This window comes from Myotis lucifugus, unplaced genomic scaffold (genome assembly GCF_000147115.1).
Source record: "Myotis lucifugus unplaced genomic scaffold, Myoluc2.0 scaffold_213, whole genome shotgun sequence".
NCBI lineage: Eukaryota > Metazoa > Chordata > Mammalia > Chiroptera > Vespertilionidae > Myotis > Myotis lucifugus.
In genome coordinates, this window is record NW_005871261.1 from 905,414 (window position 1) to 923,056 (window position 17,643).

Sequence of the window (17,643 nt, forward strand, 5' to 3'; positions counted from 1 at the left end):
GGCTGCACCTGCCGGCGGAGCCGGGCGCGCTCCGCGCTGGAAACAACGCTCAGTCTGGACCTGCTTCGCCGCCGGCCGCCCGGGGAACCTTAAGAGTGCAGCACCGACCCCAGCAACTCCCAATCACAGGCCGTGGCGTCAGGCACTAGCGCCGCCGCCGCTTCCGGCGCCAGCACCTGGCGTCCGGGCTGCTCCGCGTTCCTGGCTCCGGGAGGGCCGCGTATCTGATGGTGCCGAAGGGAGGGCCGGGTTGGAGGGGAACACGGGGTTGGAGGGTTAGCGGGATCCCCGCGAGGTGCCCGGATGTGGCGAAGGTGGGAATGAGGACGTGTTTCCGAGGCCAAGGCCCCTCTGGAGACCACCCCCCCAGCTCCGCCTATTGGAGGCGTCCAAGCCCCTTTTCCCGCCCAGCTAGAGGGAAGGCGAGGGAGTTGGGGGACAGGTGCCAAGCAAAAGGATTTGAATTTTGCCCAGCCCGCCTTGCTCGGTGCTTGAGCATCGATCTGTGAACCAGGTTGGTTTCCGGTTAGGGAACATGCCGGGGTTGCGGGCTCCATCTCCAGTGGGGGGCGTGCAGGAGGCAGCCGATCAGTGAATGATTCTCGCACCACCTCCTGTGCGTCCAGACCAGGGATGGAACCGGAAACCTAGGCGTGTGCCCTGACTGGGAATCAACCAATAGCCTTTGGGTTCACGGGAGGACGCTCCAGCCAACGGAGCCACACCGGCCAGGGCAAGTGATTCTTTAAGATCTACCGAAGCGGAGTCACTGTAAGTCTTTAGAATAAGCCTCATACTGCTTACCTGCAGGAAGTTCAGTATACCCTATCAATGTATCTGATTTTCACAGCATCCACTATTTGTTATAACTTGTAACACTGACGGAGAAACAATTTAGCCTGGAGCTGAAAGGAGAGGAAATGTTTAGACCACACCCCCATCAACTAGTAATTTGTCAGTGTCTGCTTCTGGCTCAGGAACCTTGGCTGTATCTTCCAAAGGATGTCATTTCTTTCTTTTTTGATGGTTAATAGTTTTGGAACAGAAACAAAGAAGTCTGGATTGAGGAGTCCCTAGAAGTAGTGCTCTCCGAGTAGAACACTTCTCAAAAATTAATGCATAGCCCGCTTGCATCTACAATAACTGCATCTTTAACAGACTCGCTTGTATTTTTACCAAGTGCCCAAGGTGATTCTGATACACAGAACATTTGGAAACCTTTTGGACACATGTAGGGTGACCAATTGTTCTAGTTTATCTGGGACTGGGGGTTTTTCCAGGATGCAGGGCTTTATAAGTGCTAAAGCCAGGGCAGTCCTGGGCAAAGTGGTGATCATCCTAGATCCATGTGAGTATGTACTATTAGAAAGATGCTCTTGATGCAGCCTGGCATCCTGGGTTGCCTCATTTCTATTTGCAGGATTTGTTTCAGTTAGGGGTGGCCATGGAGAAGGGATGAAAGTGAGGTGCGTTGCCAATTCTTACTGATTCTCCAGTCCAAACCCATCCTTCACTGACCTGCTCGCAGTCCTGGAACAGGTCTCCTTCTCCGTCCGGCCGGGTGTTCAGTTTCATCAGTAGAGGGCGCTGGAGGGACATAGAGGAGGAAAGGGCTCTTCCTGATTCCAGTGTGCGGTCTCAGCTGGCTTTGCAATGCCTGGTGGCTAGCCGTGTTTGGCAGCTCTCTGTGGGCTGAATCTCAGTGTTAGTTGAATTTAGAGCCTTGTTAAGTTTCTCTTGTGAGGTTAAGGCATTGACTGGGAAGGAATGGGATCCCAAAACTTGAAGCAGGCACTTATGCTTGGGCCCGGATGAAAGTGACGACCTTGAACATCCAAGTCACCCTGAGCCTCCCTTGGTGGTGGAAGTAGCTTGCCCTTCTTTATCTGAGGACACTTGGAAACCCTGTGCAACCCTCACCTGGAGCAGATGACTTGAAAAATACAGCCTTGGTCTGTGCTTCCTGGCAGGTGAGGGTGCTTCCGGCTTTGTGCGTTCCCTTGTATTCTGCCTTGACCTAGAGGTAGACCCACCTAGAGGTACTTTTAAGTGGCTGCTCTATCTAGTATGTCGGTATTTTTGGAGTTTCCCTTTTCCCCTGTAGGTAATTTCTTATGATGGTAAATAATTCTTTATTTTATTCCTGTTTGAGTTACTATATAGTTTCTGTCTATTTGAGTCCTGACTTTCAGTATGATCATGACATCAGGGCTAGCAAGCGACTGCCCCCGGGTTGGCCTTAAACTGCAAGTAACTGGTTTGCCTCTGATTTGGGCCCTTTGCTCTAGCGCCACTCTCGGGTTCCTTAGCTGAGACCTCCCTCCTGAAGTCCCAGTAGGTTTTGCTGGCCCAGTTGCCGTTCCTCTCCTCTGAAACCCGTGTTTCTCAGCACATGGTGGGAAGACCATCTGCAGAGTCACTGGGGGGAATGCCTATAAAAACGGAAGATTTTAGGCCCCATCAAGATTCTGCGTCAGCACGTGTGGGGCAGAACCCTGCTTTTGGCATTTTTAACAGTGCCTGGTTTCAACTTGGAAGAACCTTCAAGAGTTCTGCCTTTTCCGGCTGCCTGCCTTCTCCAGGTGATCCCTTTTCCACTCCGCAGTTATCTCATCCCCCGGATGGCAAAACTGATCAATATTTTACGTGTCGGTAGCTCTTAGAAGTGACTCTGGGCGAGTCACACACTGCAGCCTACTTTCAGTTGCCTATTTTCACAGCAGACTCTTGCCCAGTGTTCCCTGTTTGAATCATGTGCCACTTGTGGAGCGCCTGCTGCTGAATTCCTGAGAAAACCCAATCCCAGGAAAATAATGGCACGTCAAGCTAATAGCTCTCTGTGAAGGTGTTGCAGAGGGAAGTTCCCAGCCCGTGTCTCACGGCCCAAGGCTCAGCGGTTCCCAGCTTGAGGAGGGAGGGTGGGACAGGAACCTGCCAACTCCGCAGCGTGTTTGTGTGGAGCCTTTCAAGTCTTGGCCGACTTTAAACAACGCACAGAGAGGATGCTTCCCAGACTCCACTCAGGAACTCCTCCTGCTCCCTGCCCAGCACGACTGCAGACGCTGCCAGAGATAAAGTCTTCCAGAAACCGCAGTGTAAACCATGTGAGGCTCAATTAAAGAACAGCCTACTTGGGTGTGGAATTGTGGAGAGCAGACAAAAATCTGGGACGGGAGAGATCACTAGAGGTTACAGTCATCAACGAAGGCTTTATGGCGAACAGAGAGCTATGCCAAGGCTCTAAAGTATTTGGCATTCAGAAGGCCCCAAGGTATTCTGATGGTTACATTACCCCTGAAAACGAGCAGGCAACATTTTATCGACTCATTCTTAATGATAAAAAAATGGCAAATAAAACACTTAACATTTATTGAGAGTGTCTTGCTTGCCAAATGCTATGCTAATTACTTACATGCTGATCTGATTTTCAGAACGACCTTATGATGTAGGTGTATAAATATTAGCCCCCGTTTACAAAAGGATAAACTGAACCCTGATGCCATCATCCCACTGCAAATGCAAATACATGGCAGAGTGAGAGCTCATTAGGAAAGACAGGACTATTCCTGGAATGATATATGGAGCCATCTCCTGGGACCACATAGCTGGTGTTTGTTTTTTGTTTTTGTTTTTCAATGACTTCAAAAGTGAAGGGTTGGTAGCAGTATAATACAGAATGGAATATGGGAATTCTCTGTACTTTCTGCTCAATTTTCCTGTAAATCTAAAACAGAAGTTAAATATACAATCTATTAAGAAAGACAATTAATAGAAAATATCCAAACACAGAGAGAAAAAAAGATGGAAAACTTAATAGAGGCTCCTGGCAGTACGGCTGAATAATACAACTCAATTCTGGCTAAACTAGAACAAACATAAAGAGTGGCCACAAAGTCCCTGTGAATGCTAGCTTGAAGTTGTGTGTATGGCTCCTCTGCTCTCTGCAGAAATTAAAAATTTTCCCTTTGTTCTATCATATATCGATTAGCTTACATGATACTGAATTCCTACCTAGAAGAAATGTAAAACAAGTACCCAAACTCCCACAAAATGAATCTGTAACTACTCTATAAAATTTAATGCAAGGCTAGAGTTATAAAAAATAATATCTCCAAGAGCAAAACAATAAACCAAACCAAAGGGGTGAAAAAAGTGTAAGAAAATGAAATCAGAGCTAGAAGCAGTTAGCAGTAAGAAAATAAGAAATCAGTGGTTGCTCCTTGGGGGAAACACAGGACCAGCATTTGGAGCAGGAGAGTGACTCGGAATCATTACAAGGTGTGAGAACTGAGCCTGGGACTCCTGCATGGAGTCAGGTACCTCCAGTGGAGTGAGAGGGTTGTCGGGTTGGTAAAGTTCCCAGGCTGCCAACAGACAGAAGCAAAAAATTTATCTCTGAAGAGGAACATCCCAATTTAGCCCTCAGGACTCTCTCCAGATTAAAATCAATCAAATAGAATTTCAAAATAAAAATACCAACACAATGCCCTGACCGGTTTGGCTCAGTGGATAGAGCATCGGCCTGCGGACTGAAGGATCCCAGGTTCGATTCCAGTCAAGGGCATGTACCTTGGTTGCAGGCACATCCTCAGTGGGGAGTGTGTGGGGGGCAGCTGATCGATGTTTCTCTCTCATCGATGTTTCTAACTCTCTATCCCTCTCCCCTCCTCTCTGTAAAAAATCAATAAAATATATTTTTTTAAAAATACCAACACAAAAGAAAATAAACCACTTTGAATGAGAGTCTGGAGAAATACAACCAATAGATTTAGACTCCTAAGAATTTCAGATTATGAGAATCACCAGATATGGAATATAAAATGCCCATGTGTGCAATACCTCCATAAAATTTTAAAACTGAATTTGAAAAATGAGCAACCATTATGAAACTATCAAGAATGACCAGGCAGATTTAAACAAGAACCCAACTAAAACAGCATCGCCAACCTTTCGGACCTCACAGACCACCAGTGGTCCACAGACCACCAGTTGGCGACCGCTGGACTAAAACATGTAAAAATGAAAACAGCAGTGACTTGCTTTAACAGAAGATAAAAATATATGAAGAGAGAATTAAGGAACTAGAAACAAATTGCACAATATGCAGCTTGGGAAACGAGAGGTGGAAAATGTGAGAAAGGTTATGAGACAGAATGAAGATAGGACATTTATAACTAGAGACTCGAAGGCAATGAGAATTTTTCAGAAAAGACCAAAGACATGTATTCTTACGCACAGAAAGCATAGTATAAACCAAGTAGGATACATTTTTTAAATTCTACACTTAAATACACTGTCATGATACTAAGGAACACAAAGCCAAAGATATCTTAAATGTGGCCAGAGTTATGTCTACCTATAAAAGAATGCTGTACTGACACTGACTTCTGAACACCAACAACGGAAGCCAGAAGTCAGTGACTGAGGAGGTATTTCATTAACCGTTAGATGCCATCAGTTCTAAATCACACCTTTACTCATTCAATATAGCACCAACAGAGAAAAAGTAACGGTTTCAATTAAACTGCGACATGCATCAGAAGGAAGATCTGACATGCAAGAGAGGTACGTAAACAAATTGATAAATGTATAATTTATTTTAAAAAAGCATGATAGTATAAAATAATGAAAACAGGGAATTTATGGGGTTTAAAAACAAAATCCTAGGCCACAAAAACATAGAAATCAGGAAATTAGGCTGGGGGGATTGGGCCTAAAGCCGGCAGGTGGACATCCCTCGGGTCCCGGACTGCGAGAGGGCGCAGGCTGGGCTGAGGGGAAACTCCCCCCCCCATTTCAGGAATTTTGTGCACTGGGCCTCTAACAGAAATATTTTCTAAGCACGTATGGTACACTTAGAATTTTGTCTATACCTGGCCATAAAGTAAGTCTCATAAAATTTCTAAAAATAGGGAGTAATAAAAAAAACAACAAAAACTTTTTTTCTCAACCAGGATCCCAACCCAAGATCATGCATTACATTTACTTTTCAGATTTCTTTAGTTTTCTTTAATCTGAAATGTTTGATAAGTATAGGCTGGTTATTCTGTGAAATATCCCTCAATTTAGTTTTTTCTGACATTTCGTCTTGGTTAGGTTCAGGTTATATATTGTGGCAGGAATACCACATAAATGATGTATCTTCAGTCCATCGCATCAGAATGCACATAGTGTGAAATTCTTATTAATGGAAACACCAATACAAATTTTGTTTAAAATACATTTGTAAAATTTAAATTCGTGCTTTTAAAAACTTAATTTTGTGCTGCTAAAAACCGTTTCTAAATAATTCATAGTTCAAGGAAATCATAATGTAAATTTTTAAATATTAGCCCTGAAAAAGAATGTGTGTATGTGCTTTTTTGTGTGCACACACACAATTGTGGGATATAGCAAAAGATCATCAAATAAATTTAGAGCCGTAGACATTAATGTAAAAATAGGGGAAAAAATTGAGCATGAATGAATTACATGCCCAAATTATGAATAAGAAAAATAACAGAAAGCAGGACATAAAAAGAAAAGAGCAGAGGGGATCAACAAAGCCAAAAGTTGGTTCTTTAAAAAAAAAACACAAAACATTAATAAGTAGCCCAGCCAGTGTGGTTCAGTGTTTGAGTGTAGACCTATGAACCAGGAGATCATGGTTTGGTTTTGGTTAAATTCCCAGTCAGGGCACATGCACAGGTTGTGGGCTTGATCCCCAGTAGGGGACGTGTAGGAGGCAGCCAATAGATGATTCTCTCTCATCATTGATGTTTCTATCTTTCCCTCTCCCTTCCTCTCTGAAATCAATATGTATATTTAAAAAACAACAATAGACAAACTTCTGACAAAATGGCAAGGAAAAGAAAGTGAGGAGCACAAATAATATTAGAAAAGGAAATATAAGTACATATCCAGCAGAGGCTTAAAAACAAGAATAGTTCTTGAGTTACTTTATGCTAATAAATTTGGAAAGAAATAACTAAATGCTTAGAAAAAACTTTTGTTTTCTAAATTGACTGAAAAAATAGAAACCCTGAGTATTCTTATTATCATTAAGACAATCAGTAATTTAAAATTTTCTCATGAATAAATAGTAGGGCCAGATGGTTCTTATTTACTTTCAAGGAAAAGATTGTTCCGCTCTTTTACAGAATCTTCCAGAGAATAGTAAAGTAGGCAACACTTCCCAGCTCATTTAATGAAGTTATAATCTTCATATAAAAACACAATTTCCAAAATATAAATGCAAAAATTCCAAATGAAATACCAACAAACTGCATCCCACAGTGTGCAAAGATGGTGAAACATGACCAAGAATGGAAAGGTGATTTAATTCTGGAAAGTCATAATTAAACTAAAGCAAGATCTCTGAAATCTCCAGGAGACACATCACCTAATATATACTTCAATATGTACATACTCCTAGCCCTTCTTGGAACATACCAGGCATGCTCTCCTTCCTGAAATGCCCTTCCCTCGGGTCACTGAATGGCTTGCTCAAGACTGTTCAAAGGCCACCCCTCACTGAAACCTGCTCCGAGTACCTTATAATCACAAGCCTCTCACCCCAACACACACCGGTTCCCCATCCTCCTAGCCCCGCTTCATGTGGCACTCAGGCTACATTAATATTATTCTTTCTGCTTATCCTCTGTTTCCCTCCTTTGCTCCCTCTCCTTCTCCCAGCTCAAATGTAAGCAGTATCCGGGCAAGAAGGTTTGTCTGCTGTGCTTGCTGCAGTTTCTCCGGCATCCAGAAGAGTCCATGGCACGTGACTGACACTCCCATCAACACACACAGTGGTACGCCTGCCCGGAAGCTTTTGTAACAAGGAAGACAAGCTTGCTTATATCCTTTCAGGATCACCTTTGGTAGGACCCAGGTTGCTTATTTTTCAATGACACGCATACAAGGAGAGTAGACAACACTGTAATATGTGTTCATGTTAGACACGTGTCCCACTTCTAGATGTCTTCATCCACATCTCAGTAGAAAGAACATCTACATTTCCACAGGGAATTTAAAGTCTGTCTATATGTATGTGCTTTGCAGCATGGGTGACATAAACATGCCAATCTAGAAATATTAGAATGTCACAAAGTTGTGAGTCCTTAAAATTTAGTTTCCAACATATTCAATAATAAAGCTCCAATACTTTGTTTTGACCCTGGAAAACTACAGAGCAAAGTAGCAGAATCCAGGATCACCTAAATCTCGGGTAATTTTTTATGTCAACAGACTGAGGGAATTATAGTACTACTTAAGCTCATTTCATTCTCACCAGGTATTATCACAATAAATCTTTTCCTCCACATTGAATCAGCACCATATGTATTGGTATCGGAATTAATGTTCACTCTGTATAAAGTTCAGTTCTATTTCAATGCAATAAATATTAAATGAAAAATCAGAATTCATCTCTTTAGGGCAGGACCGCATTTGAGGAAAAGGAGACTAATAATATCACCCGTAGCATTTACTTATTTATTCCCAGTGTACGTGGGACTGACACAAGGACAGGTCAGAACAGCACATACCATTATGTGTGCAGGATAATTCCCCCCATGCTATTCCACTGAAAGGGCAACGAGAAAACAATAAATTGAAATTTGCTTCCTATGTTGTAAGGAGAGCTTACTCTACATAAATAACCAATACTGTCTCCTACTCTGTGCATTTTGGGTTCAAAGCTTACCCAGCACATATCAGACAATCAAGTCAATAGAGAATAAGTCTCAAATTTATGCTTTACCATGTTGAAGGTTTTAAGAATATGTTTCTCTTTTAGTACAATTTTTCTTTTCATGTGTCTGGAAACATAGATTTTCATTTCATCCTCTTCAACCTTGAGTGTCAAATACACGAGGAATTTCGCTAAGTTGAAGAAATCAAAGCCGTAGCTCAGAAGTTTTGAGATTGCTAAGGGATTTCCTAGTCAGAATATAACCATTTTCCAACTGGGGTAAAAGGAAAAATATTTTGTATACCTGTAAGCCAATCCCTCCCCTCTCTGCCAACTTTCCAGCAATAACTACATGATAACCATCAACCAACCAACCAGCGTGTGAAGGCAAATGAAATATTGCCCAGGTCATTGTGGTGTCAACAAAATGAAAGAAAAAGACAATGTTTTTCAAAAAAGCTGCCTTTATTCCATTTAAATGAGTATTCCTTATTCTGAGATGATGTTCTTTCCACTTTTTGTATGCTATTAAATGTCTTTTATATAACGATGGTAATTTGGTTTTCTGTTTTTATATCCTTAGCTGATAAAATTAAAATCTAGAAACACTTAAATACCCCAATTAAAAATTTTTGTGCTAATTTATTGGTGCTTAAAACTCAGCCTTGGAATCACAGCCTAGGAGAAGGTCTACCTTTTTAGATGACATGTCTCACAACATTGAATTATTGCTTAGCAATTTCCCCAAACAAGTTATATAGCAGGATAAAAGTAAGCCTTAATTTATATTAAGCCAGTGTAACAATGGCCTTAATTTCAAGCACTAAAGAAATATATTTTTAATCAACACCACAGTTCTATCACCTTTCATTAAGACTAGTTATATCAGTATCTATAGGGTACTAATCTCAAAGTGCAAGGTCACTTCTCTGATGTCACTGCTGTTCTAGGAATAGCCTCTGTCACATATGTAAGCAGTATTATTGAAGCACAGAAACCAGGCCTCGGGTCCACCAGGCCACTTTCCTGGGCAGGGTTTTAGTGGCACCACAGGTGGCTGGCTGGCTCAGTGTACATTTTGGCCCATTTACCTTTGTAAATCATACCATACACCTTAAAGTAGCTACATACATTTAAACTGAGAAGAAATATTAGAGGAAAGCATATTTTTATAGGCTTCACGTGTAAAAAAACCTCCAAATTATTTTTGTCATTAGCTGCTTGGAAAAAGATAGTTCCATATAACATACAAACAGGGACAGGCCTTTAGAAAAGCTTACAAAGAACTATGCAAGCTGCAGTGTGTCCTCCCCGTGTAAATCCATTCATCTCCAGTCCCTCAAACTATTAAAAACAAGAATGAGTAGCTGGCCATGACTTTTTAAAGTATGTTTCAGAGAAGATACAAGAGTCGTCATTGACACTTTGGGCCAGATGAAACTGCTGGGCCTTATGCCCGACTCTATCCTTCTGTGATTTGCTGAACTTGTGCTCCTTCCCATTAAGTTGTTCTTGTTAATATTAGTTCTACATCCAATTGATATGAGCATTTATATTAAACTACACAATAACTGCTGCTGGTAGCATCCAGAATACATGTCAGGAGTTCCTGCTTCCTTCCTGATTATGGCCACATTCAGCCTTATTAGTAACTATTAAAACGCCTGAAGATTTGGGAGCTGGGTGGGTGGCCCGCGGGGAGCGTGTGGAGGCTGGAGCATCTGGCCGAGCTACGCAGAGCAGTTATCAACGCTTAGTTCTTCTTGGCTTTCTTCAGATAGCGAGCCCGAGTGGACTTGCCCATATGCATGGCCAGCTTCAAATTTAACGAAGGAGGCAGCATGCAGACAATTGTACCCTAGGAAAAGAAATGGGGAGATATGTAATTACAGCCTACAGTTTGAGCTAAATTAAAACACGTGATCTTATGTTTTACTATAATTTTTTTTAACTTATAGGTAGATTTTAGAGTTCTTGGGTTTTAAAATAAAACACGGATGACTCATTAGTAAGTCTAGCCAATATATATATGTTAATTTAGCACATTATTTTGTGGCTCAATGGAGGGGAAAAAAAACCACCTAAGTGCTGATTTGGGACTTAGAAATCTACCTACCATAAGAGAATGGATCGGGTATCCATTGGTTCGGGTTTTCAACCCCACTGTTTTCAACGCCGACTTCACATATGCCTCTGAAGAGGGTACAGTCAAAGATGGTTTCCGGATTTTAGCCAGTTTCGTAGCTACAAAGAAGGGCAGGACACTCTAGAAAGGCAACACCCCCCAGAAAAAAACATGCCATTGATTAGGAAGGCCACAAACTCCGAATTCACAATGATGCTTGACTGCTCTGTGACAGAAACATTCTGATGAAATATAAAGTTTGCACCATTAGAGAGAGAAAAAGAGAAGCCTCTCTCTAAAGCCAGCTTGACAGACACACGGCAGCACAAAGCAAACGAATAAGTCAATCTCTCAATGAAGCAGAATTTGAGACAAGAAAGTCTTAAAAACAGCAGAAGTGTACCTTTTTGAACCTTTAAAATAAGGCATCACAGAAGCCTAAAGAGCAGAGATTCTGCTCCGACTAAACATTTACAGAACCACCAAGGAAGAGATTTTTGACATTTTACCCTTATAAAGAGATAACACTTTTCCCTATAATTTTTGGTCAATTGAGCTTGTCCTATCAGCTTTGGTCCCTCTACAATAATCATTTCTCGTTCTCAGCCTTTGGCTACCACCACTTTTCTTCCTTAGTTTCTTACCATTTTGCTTCTGAGTTTTAATTTATTAGGATAACACTGATTAACAACATTATATAAATTTCAGGTGTACAACTGCTTCTGAGATCTATAAACTTTGCTATTAATAAGTAGGAGAACGTAAGCAAACCATTCACAGTGCTATGCCTCAGGCTTCCTGGTTACAAAAAGAGTGAGGATTAAAAAACTGTTTGCATATATAGACCACAAGCTTCTAAAGTGTTCAGCTTCTCAAGACAAAGATGATCTCGTATTTCCCAATTACTTAGTTATATTATAACAACCCCACCCCCTTTACATATCTGTATCTGCATAAATTGGACTATTTAGATCAGAATTAAGTCACACTGCCTGGCCAAACCACTTGATGGCGCCACAAGTTAACTCCTCACTCAGCTAACCCATCTGGAGGTGGAGAAGAGGAGACAGAGGCATGCCCAGAAATTCCAAGTCACATTTTCCCAGCTAAGAAGTGTACATTCTATTCTGGAAAGGGCATTCATTTATCTCCACAATGGTTTCAAATCAAGGCGCTTAACATGGCCTGGTAGAGGAAGGAGGGAGTCAGAGATGAAATAACTTTTGAGCTGAGTCTTAAACGAAGTGGAAGAGTTTGCCAGGTAAACAAACAGGGAAGAACATTTTGGGTCCTGGGAACAGCAAGGGCACAGGAAAGTGCAATGTCCTCAGAGAATCGTAAGTAGTTCAGTATGGTCCATATATCAGGTGTGTGTGAAGCAGTGGCAGGAGGAAGGCTGAGCAGCACAGGAGACAAAATTACATAATTCATCATTCATTATTAGGGAAAAATAAAAATAAAGTCAGCTGAATAGATAAACATGATGTGGTACATCCATACAATGGAATATTATCCAGCTTTAAAAAGAAATTCTGATACCTGCTGCAACACGGATGAACCTGGAAGACACTATGCTAAGTGAAAAAAGCCAGTCCCAAAAGGACAAATACTGTATGATTCTACTCATATGAAGTACGTAGCATAGTCAAATTCAGAAAGACAAAAAGTAGAATGGTGCCTGGCAAGGGCTGGGGGGAGGAGGGAACGGGGAGTACATGTTAAATGGGTACAGTTTCAGTTTGGGAAGATGAAAAAAATTCTGGAGATGGATGGTGGTGATGCTTACCCAATGATGCAAATGTATTTAATGCCACTAAACTAAATACTTAAAAATTGGTGAATGTTGTTTTTTGTTACGTATATTTTACCTTAATTTTTAAACTGTTAAAAATCACTACTGCCCTAGCTGGTTTGGCTCAATGGATAGAGCTTGTCGGTCTGTGGACTGAAGGGTCCCAGGTTCGATTCCAGCCAAGGGCACATGCCTGGGTTGCAGGCTCGATCCCCAGTAGGGGGCGTGCAGGAGGCAGCCAATCAATGATTCTCATCATTGATGTTTCTATCTCTCTCTCCCTCTCCCTTCCTCTCTAAAAATCAGTAAAATATATATTTAAAAAAATCACTACTGTATCTACATCACCCTGGTGTTTGCTGTCATCCTTGCTCTAGTAAAAGTCAATTCTGTTCAGTTCTTGACCCTCTCTGTGGTTATTACACAGTAGCATTGGAACAGTCACGGCACACCTTATATACCTGGCAGCTAAGAGATATTAATAGTCTAATTCTCTCTAAATAAAATCTTAAGAACTTACAATAATTATGCTTCAACTGTTTACACTACATGTAGTTCTACTCCAGGCATCCTGACTTAAAAATTCTAAGGAATAATTTTTTTAAATCTAGACTTGAAGTACATAAAGAAAAAAAAAAACAACAACACATGTCTTTAATTGTGTGCTAACATCACATTCACTTACTTAGGAAAGTGATTTTCTTTCGTTACCAAGACAGCAACAGTTGCTGTGGAAACCACACAAAAACAGGAACACTTAACTGAAACAAACTCTACTCACCTGCACAAAGATGCCCTTGCTCTTATATTCCTCATGGATGCACTGAGAGAAGAAATCTACAAAAGCCTGGGAGGGGGTGGGAGTGAGAAGAAAACACACACACATCACATCAATCTGTCTGATTTGTAGCCACCGACACAAAAATAATAAACTATCCCAGTTAGCACTATAGCTTCTAATCATTCTTTTTATTTCAAAAAGAATGCAGAAGAGACCTCAGACAAACACCTCAAGCCCTCAAGTCATTTTTATCTGCCACTAAATTATTCTCTCACCAAATATAATATCTAGATGAAATTTTGATTTAACTGGAAAAGGCTCTTTTCTTTTTTGAGAAAGAAGAAATGTTTGATTATACAACAAAGGATGCAGTCCTCCTCCCTACTTGCCATTCAAACAGAAACAATATAAATTCTGTTCAACTCTGTTCTATGGGGATTCTGTCAATAAAGAGAAGAAAAGAACAAGCATCCTCTTGGCCCTGTGGGGTCCAGGAAGTGTAGAGATGAACCTGACAGCCCATCTTCTTGTAACAGCACGACTTCATATCTGCCTGTGAAATACAATGCACAGGACCACTTTTCAAATGTGAACTCAGCCTCAGGCTTAAAATGCAAAGTCTTAATAATGACTCTACTAGGACCCCAATAATTAGTCTTGTGTCCATGGAGCAGAACAGGTAAGCAGTTGGAGTTCACCGATCACTTCCAAACACCTGGCGCTCACCATACACATGCCCACTGTGTGTTTCAGAGCCATAGAAAGCAAGCAGATTGCACAGAAAACAGTAGTTGCTGTTTACGTTTTTCCAGTGGACACAAAGCCAAGTGAAAAGGAAGGAAGGTGTATTGCTCTTTTCCTTCCCTGATCTATGGCGAGTTCTTATTATGTATTATATTTTGCTCATTTCCCCCTAAAAGTTTACTTAATTTCAGCACCTCAGCAGGCATTCCCATTTCAGAGATGTACCCTTTTGCCTCAACAATGTATATGCAGATGGTGCTATTGACCTGCAGGCAATAGGAAATGCATTCTAAATTATCTTCCTAGTAGTTACATGAAGAGGTGAATGGTGGAATATAAAATTATGATATCTGGAAAATTCTCCTCTCATTCCAGAAGTGACAAGAAATATCTGTGAATTCTGAATAATGTGTCAAAATACTCACAGTCTATCTTGTGCCTACTATGTGTATTTAAGTGCTGACTGGCTGCAATCCCTTCTACTCAGCTCTGCCTACTTGAACCAATGCTGTATGAAGGTGACTTATTCATGAATCAAATCCCCGATCTTATATTCATTAACATTATGTTCTGATCGACTGAGCTAGGCCAACTTTCTCTGGAAAGTTCAAACTCAATTTTAACAGCAGTAATTTAGTGGGAGGAAAAATACCATCTGTGGATCTGAGATCTTGGTGTCCTGTTTATAAAGTTGATACCAATCAGTTCTCATTGGCTCTGGCTCCCCTGAAACCAGTGGAGGGTATTTTCCTTCTCTTCTCTGAGATAAAACTGAGATTAAAAATAATTCCTCATTCTCATTCCAACAAGATTTACTAAAAAATTGTTCACCTTGGTTGCAGAGTAGATGGTCAGCAGTGGAACTGGGCCCATGCCACTGGCGGAGGAGATGTTCAGAATCACGCCTTTAGATCTAAAGAGGAAAATGTTCCATAAACAGAACGAAATCATTCACACAACTGTTTGTAAATTACAGTTGGAGATACAGGTTTGAAACAGAATGACCTCGCTGTTTTTCTAACACACGTCTTTCCTTGCCTGTCATCAACATGTGATATGCTTGGTCAGTGAATGAGGCATAACTCAATCAACTAAAAATAGCTCTTGTTTGCAATTAGCTCATTTCTCAGTCTTTGTAATCTGGGGCATGACTGGATCAGATCTACAGTGTCCTGGAGTTGATCTCCACCCTCTGAGGCCTTCTCTACCCACAGCACCAAGAATTCTCACTTATAGAAACACTCTTACACTCCTTGCATGCTTTTATTTTGGCATCCCATCACATACTACCTTACTGTAGTATTTAATCATTTTATGTACACACATATTTCTCTCCTTCAACAAAACCATAAGCTCCTGGACATCATAGCCTTTGTCCTCACTTTTCCTCACAACACTCAGCACAGTCTGAGCATATAACCAGTACTTAATAAAACCTGGAAATGAGTGACAGGTCCTGCCCTCCTACCTCCCTGGATATTCAGGTGCTAAATGAAGAGTTGACTCTAACATGTGATACTATAGCTCCTCAAACCATATTCTTTAGCCAAAGGCAAAGCTTGAAAGCTTCTACTGTAACTTTTAGAGACTACTTAAAGTTAAAAGTAAGAAAGTTATCAGGAGTTACTAATTCTACAAATAAATGAAAAGTAGTTTGAGGAAAGCAATATTGTAAATATATGAGTTGTTAGCAAGCATGTGTGGGTTAGATAAAGTGTGGAATGAAGATCTGGGGAATTTTAGATTTAACAACCAACTCTTCCCCCCTCAAATCCATTCTTCTCATTGGGGTTGGGCCCCTTCTTTAGCTACGGCAACCTGACCTCACCCACCTCTGTCCTCTACATCATGTTCCTTTCCTTCAACCCAGTTTCTCATTATCTTTGTCTGAATTTACTTCCCCTAACGCCTATTTTTTCTTATATTTTTACTGATTTCAGAGAGGATGGGAGGAGAGAAAAAAATATTAATGAAGAGAAAGAGTAATTGATTGGCTGCCTCCTGCATGCCCTCTACTGGGGATCAAGCCCGAAACCCAGGCACATGTCCTGACTAGAAATCGAACCCTGACCTCCTGGTTCATAGGTCAATGCTCAACCACTGAGCCATACCGGCCAGGCTATTTTTTTCAATATTAAAAGAAGGGACTAGATAGGCCTTTTTAATGCAAAATAATCAGAGAAACATGATTACATGGCATCTACATTACCTTAGACATAAATCTGAAAGGAAATAATCCCAATAGGTCACCCAGTCCATCTGCCAGCCTTTGGGCGAGATGCCATGTCAACCGTCAAACCGAGTCTGGATCCTCAGCTTAATGGGTCATTGGAGACAAGTTTGTTTTTGTTTGTTTTTTTAACTGAAGTCCTTATCTGTAATCCGAACTTTCCTAAATGGTGAAACCCATTAACATTTTGGTCACAGAAATCAAATCTCAAATTTGAAAATGTCATATTGGGGTTTTGAAGAAAGTTGGAATTTAGTCAATGTTTTAATTATATAATTTTTGTATTTTTTAAAAATTCAATATTATTTTGTATTAGTTTCAGGTGGATAGCATAGTAATAAGATAATCATAAACTTTACAAAATGTTCCCCTCAATATTTCCAGTACCCACCTGGCACCATACATAGTTATTACAGTATTATTGACTATGTTTGCATTTGTGTATTTTTTGCTCGTGTCTCTGACAGCAACAGAAAAGCCTTTTCTTTTAAATTTTAAGGTAAGAGTCTCTAGCAGGAGTTAGAAGCCAATCACTAAAAGATAAAAACCCATGAATTAGCAATGACTATCCAGTAATTTCATTTTACCTAATTTATGAGAAATTCCTTTGATCAACATTGACTAAAAACCAGTTCTACTACTGGAGATGTTTAATATAGCATCAATTTATGATGCTTAAAATATCTTTATCTTTTGATGGTATTGAAAATATTCTGAAATTAGGTGGCAGTGATGGCCTCATAGCTTTGTGGATATACTAGAAACCACCAAATTATACCCTTTATAAATGAGTGGATGTTATGGTATGTGAAATGTATCTCAATACATCTGTAAAAAAAAGAGAGATAATATATATTTATGATATATTGGAAGGTGCCACCTTTAAGCTCAGAGCAGATCCCAAAGAAATGGAAGCTACAAGAGCGATAAGTTCTCACCAAAATGGCCTCTTAAAACTTTATTCACCAAAGCAATGATTTCAACATAAGAAAATTCACTTAATGATAACAAAAACTTCTTTCCTGTTTTCAATACAATAGACCAATAATCAAATAGGTCACAATCATGCACTTATGCTTCTTTAACTGTTTACTCCTTGAGTCAACCGAGATTTTGGTTTCCCAAATATTCCACTCTAATTAAAATTTCCAGGAGGCAGAGTTAGTTTGAATTAGTGAAAAGTCAGAATTTGAGAGTACTTTATTCACAACACAATATTTGCACTCTAAAGTACATCAAAACAAGCCTAAGACCAAGCAAACATAAAGCGAGAATGCACTAGACCTAAGTGCATTTATAA

The 17,643-nt window shown here is 40.5% G+C and overlaps 2 protein-coding genes and 1 long non-coding RNA gene across 6 annotated transcripts in view; 1 reads left to right on the plus strand and 2 right to left on the minus strand.

The window, feature by feature from the left end:
• The window catches only part of ALKBH3 (alkB homolog 3, alpha-ketoglutaratedependent dioxygenase), a 30,577-nt gene extending 30,545 nt beyond the window's left edge, over positions 1 to 32 (minus strand). Inside the window, exon 1 of the mRNA XM_023761671.1 lies at positions 9 to 32. The gene's annotated coding sequence lies outside the window, so the exon portion shown is untranslated. The remainder of the gene's footprint in view (positions 1 to 8) is intronic.
• LOC106698686 lies at positions 2 to 9,227 on the plus strand. Of its 4 annotated transcripts, none has more exons than XR_002831465.1 (3): positions 2 to 230; positions 5,491 to 5,565; positions 7,675 to 9,227. It is a non-coding gene; the product is annotated as an uncharacterized LOC106698686 (long non-coding RNA). The 4 variants fall into 4 exon arrangements; XR_002831464.1 differs by lacking the exon at positions 2 to 230 and adding an exon at positions 252 to 1,970; XR_001350058.2 differs by lacking the exon at positions 5,491 to 5,565.
• The window catches only part of HSD17B12 (hydroxysteroid 17-beta dehydrogenase 12), a 123,229-nt gene continuing 114,703 nt past the window's right edge, over positions 9,118 to 17,643 (minus strand). Inside the window, exons 8-11 of the mRNA XM_006097915.3 lie at positions 14,945 to 15,026; positions 13,370 to 13,435; positions 10,788 to 10,937; positions 9,118 to 10,529 (exon numbers count right to left, since the gene is read on the minus strand). Of these exons, the coding sequence (XP_006097977.1) occupies positions 10,425 to 10,529; positions 10,788 to 10,937; positions 13,370 to 13,435; positions 14,945 to 15,026 (403 nt within the window). The 3' untranslated portion in view covers positions 9,118 to 10,424. The remainder of the gene's footprint in view (positions 10,530 to 10,787; positions 10,938 to 13,369; positions 13,436 to 14,944; positions 15,027 to 17,643) is intronic.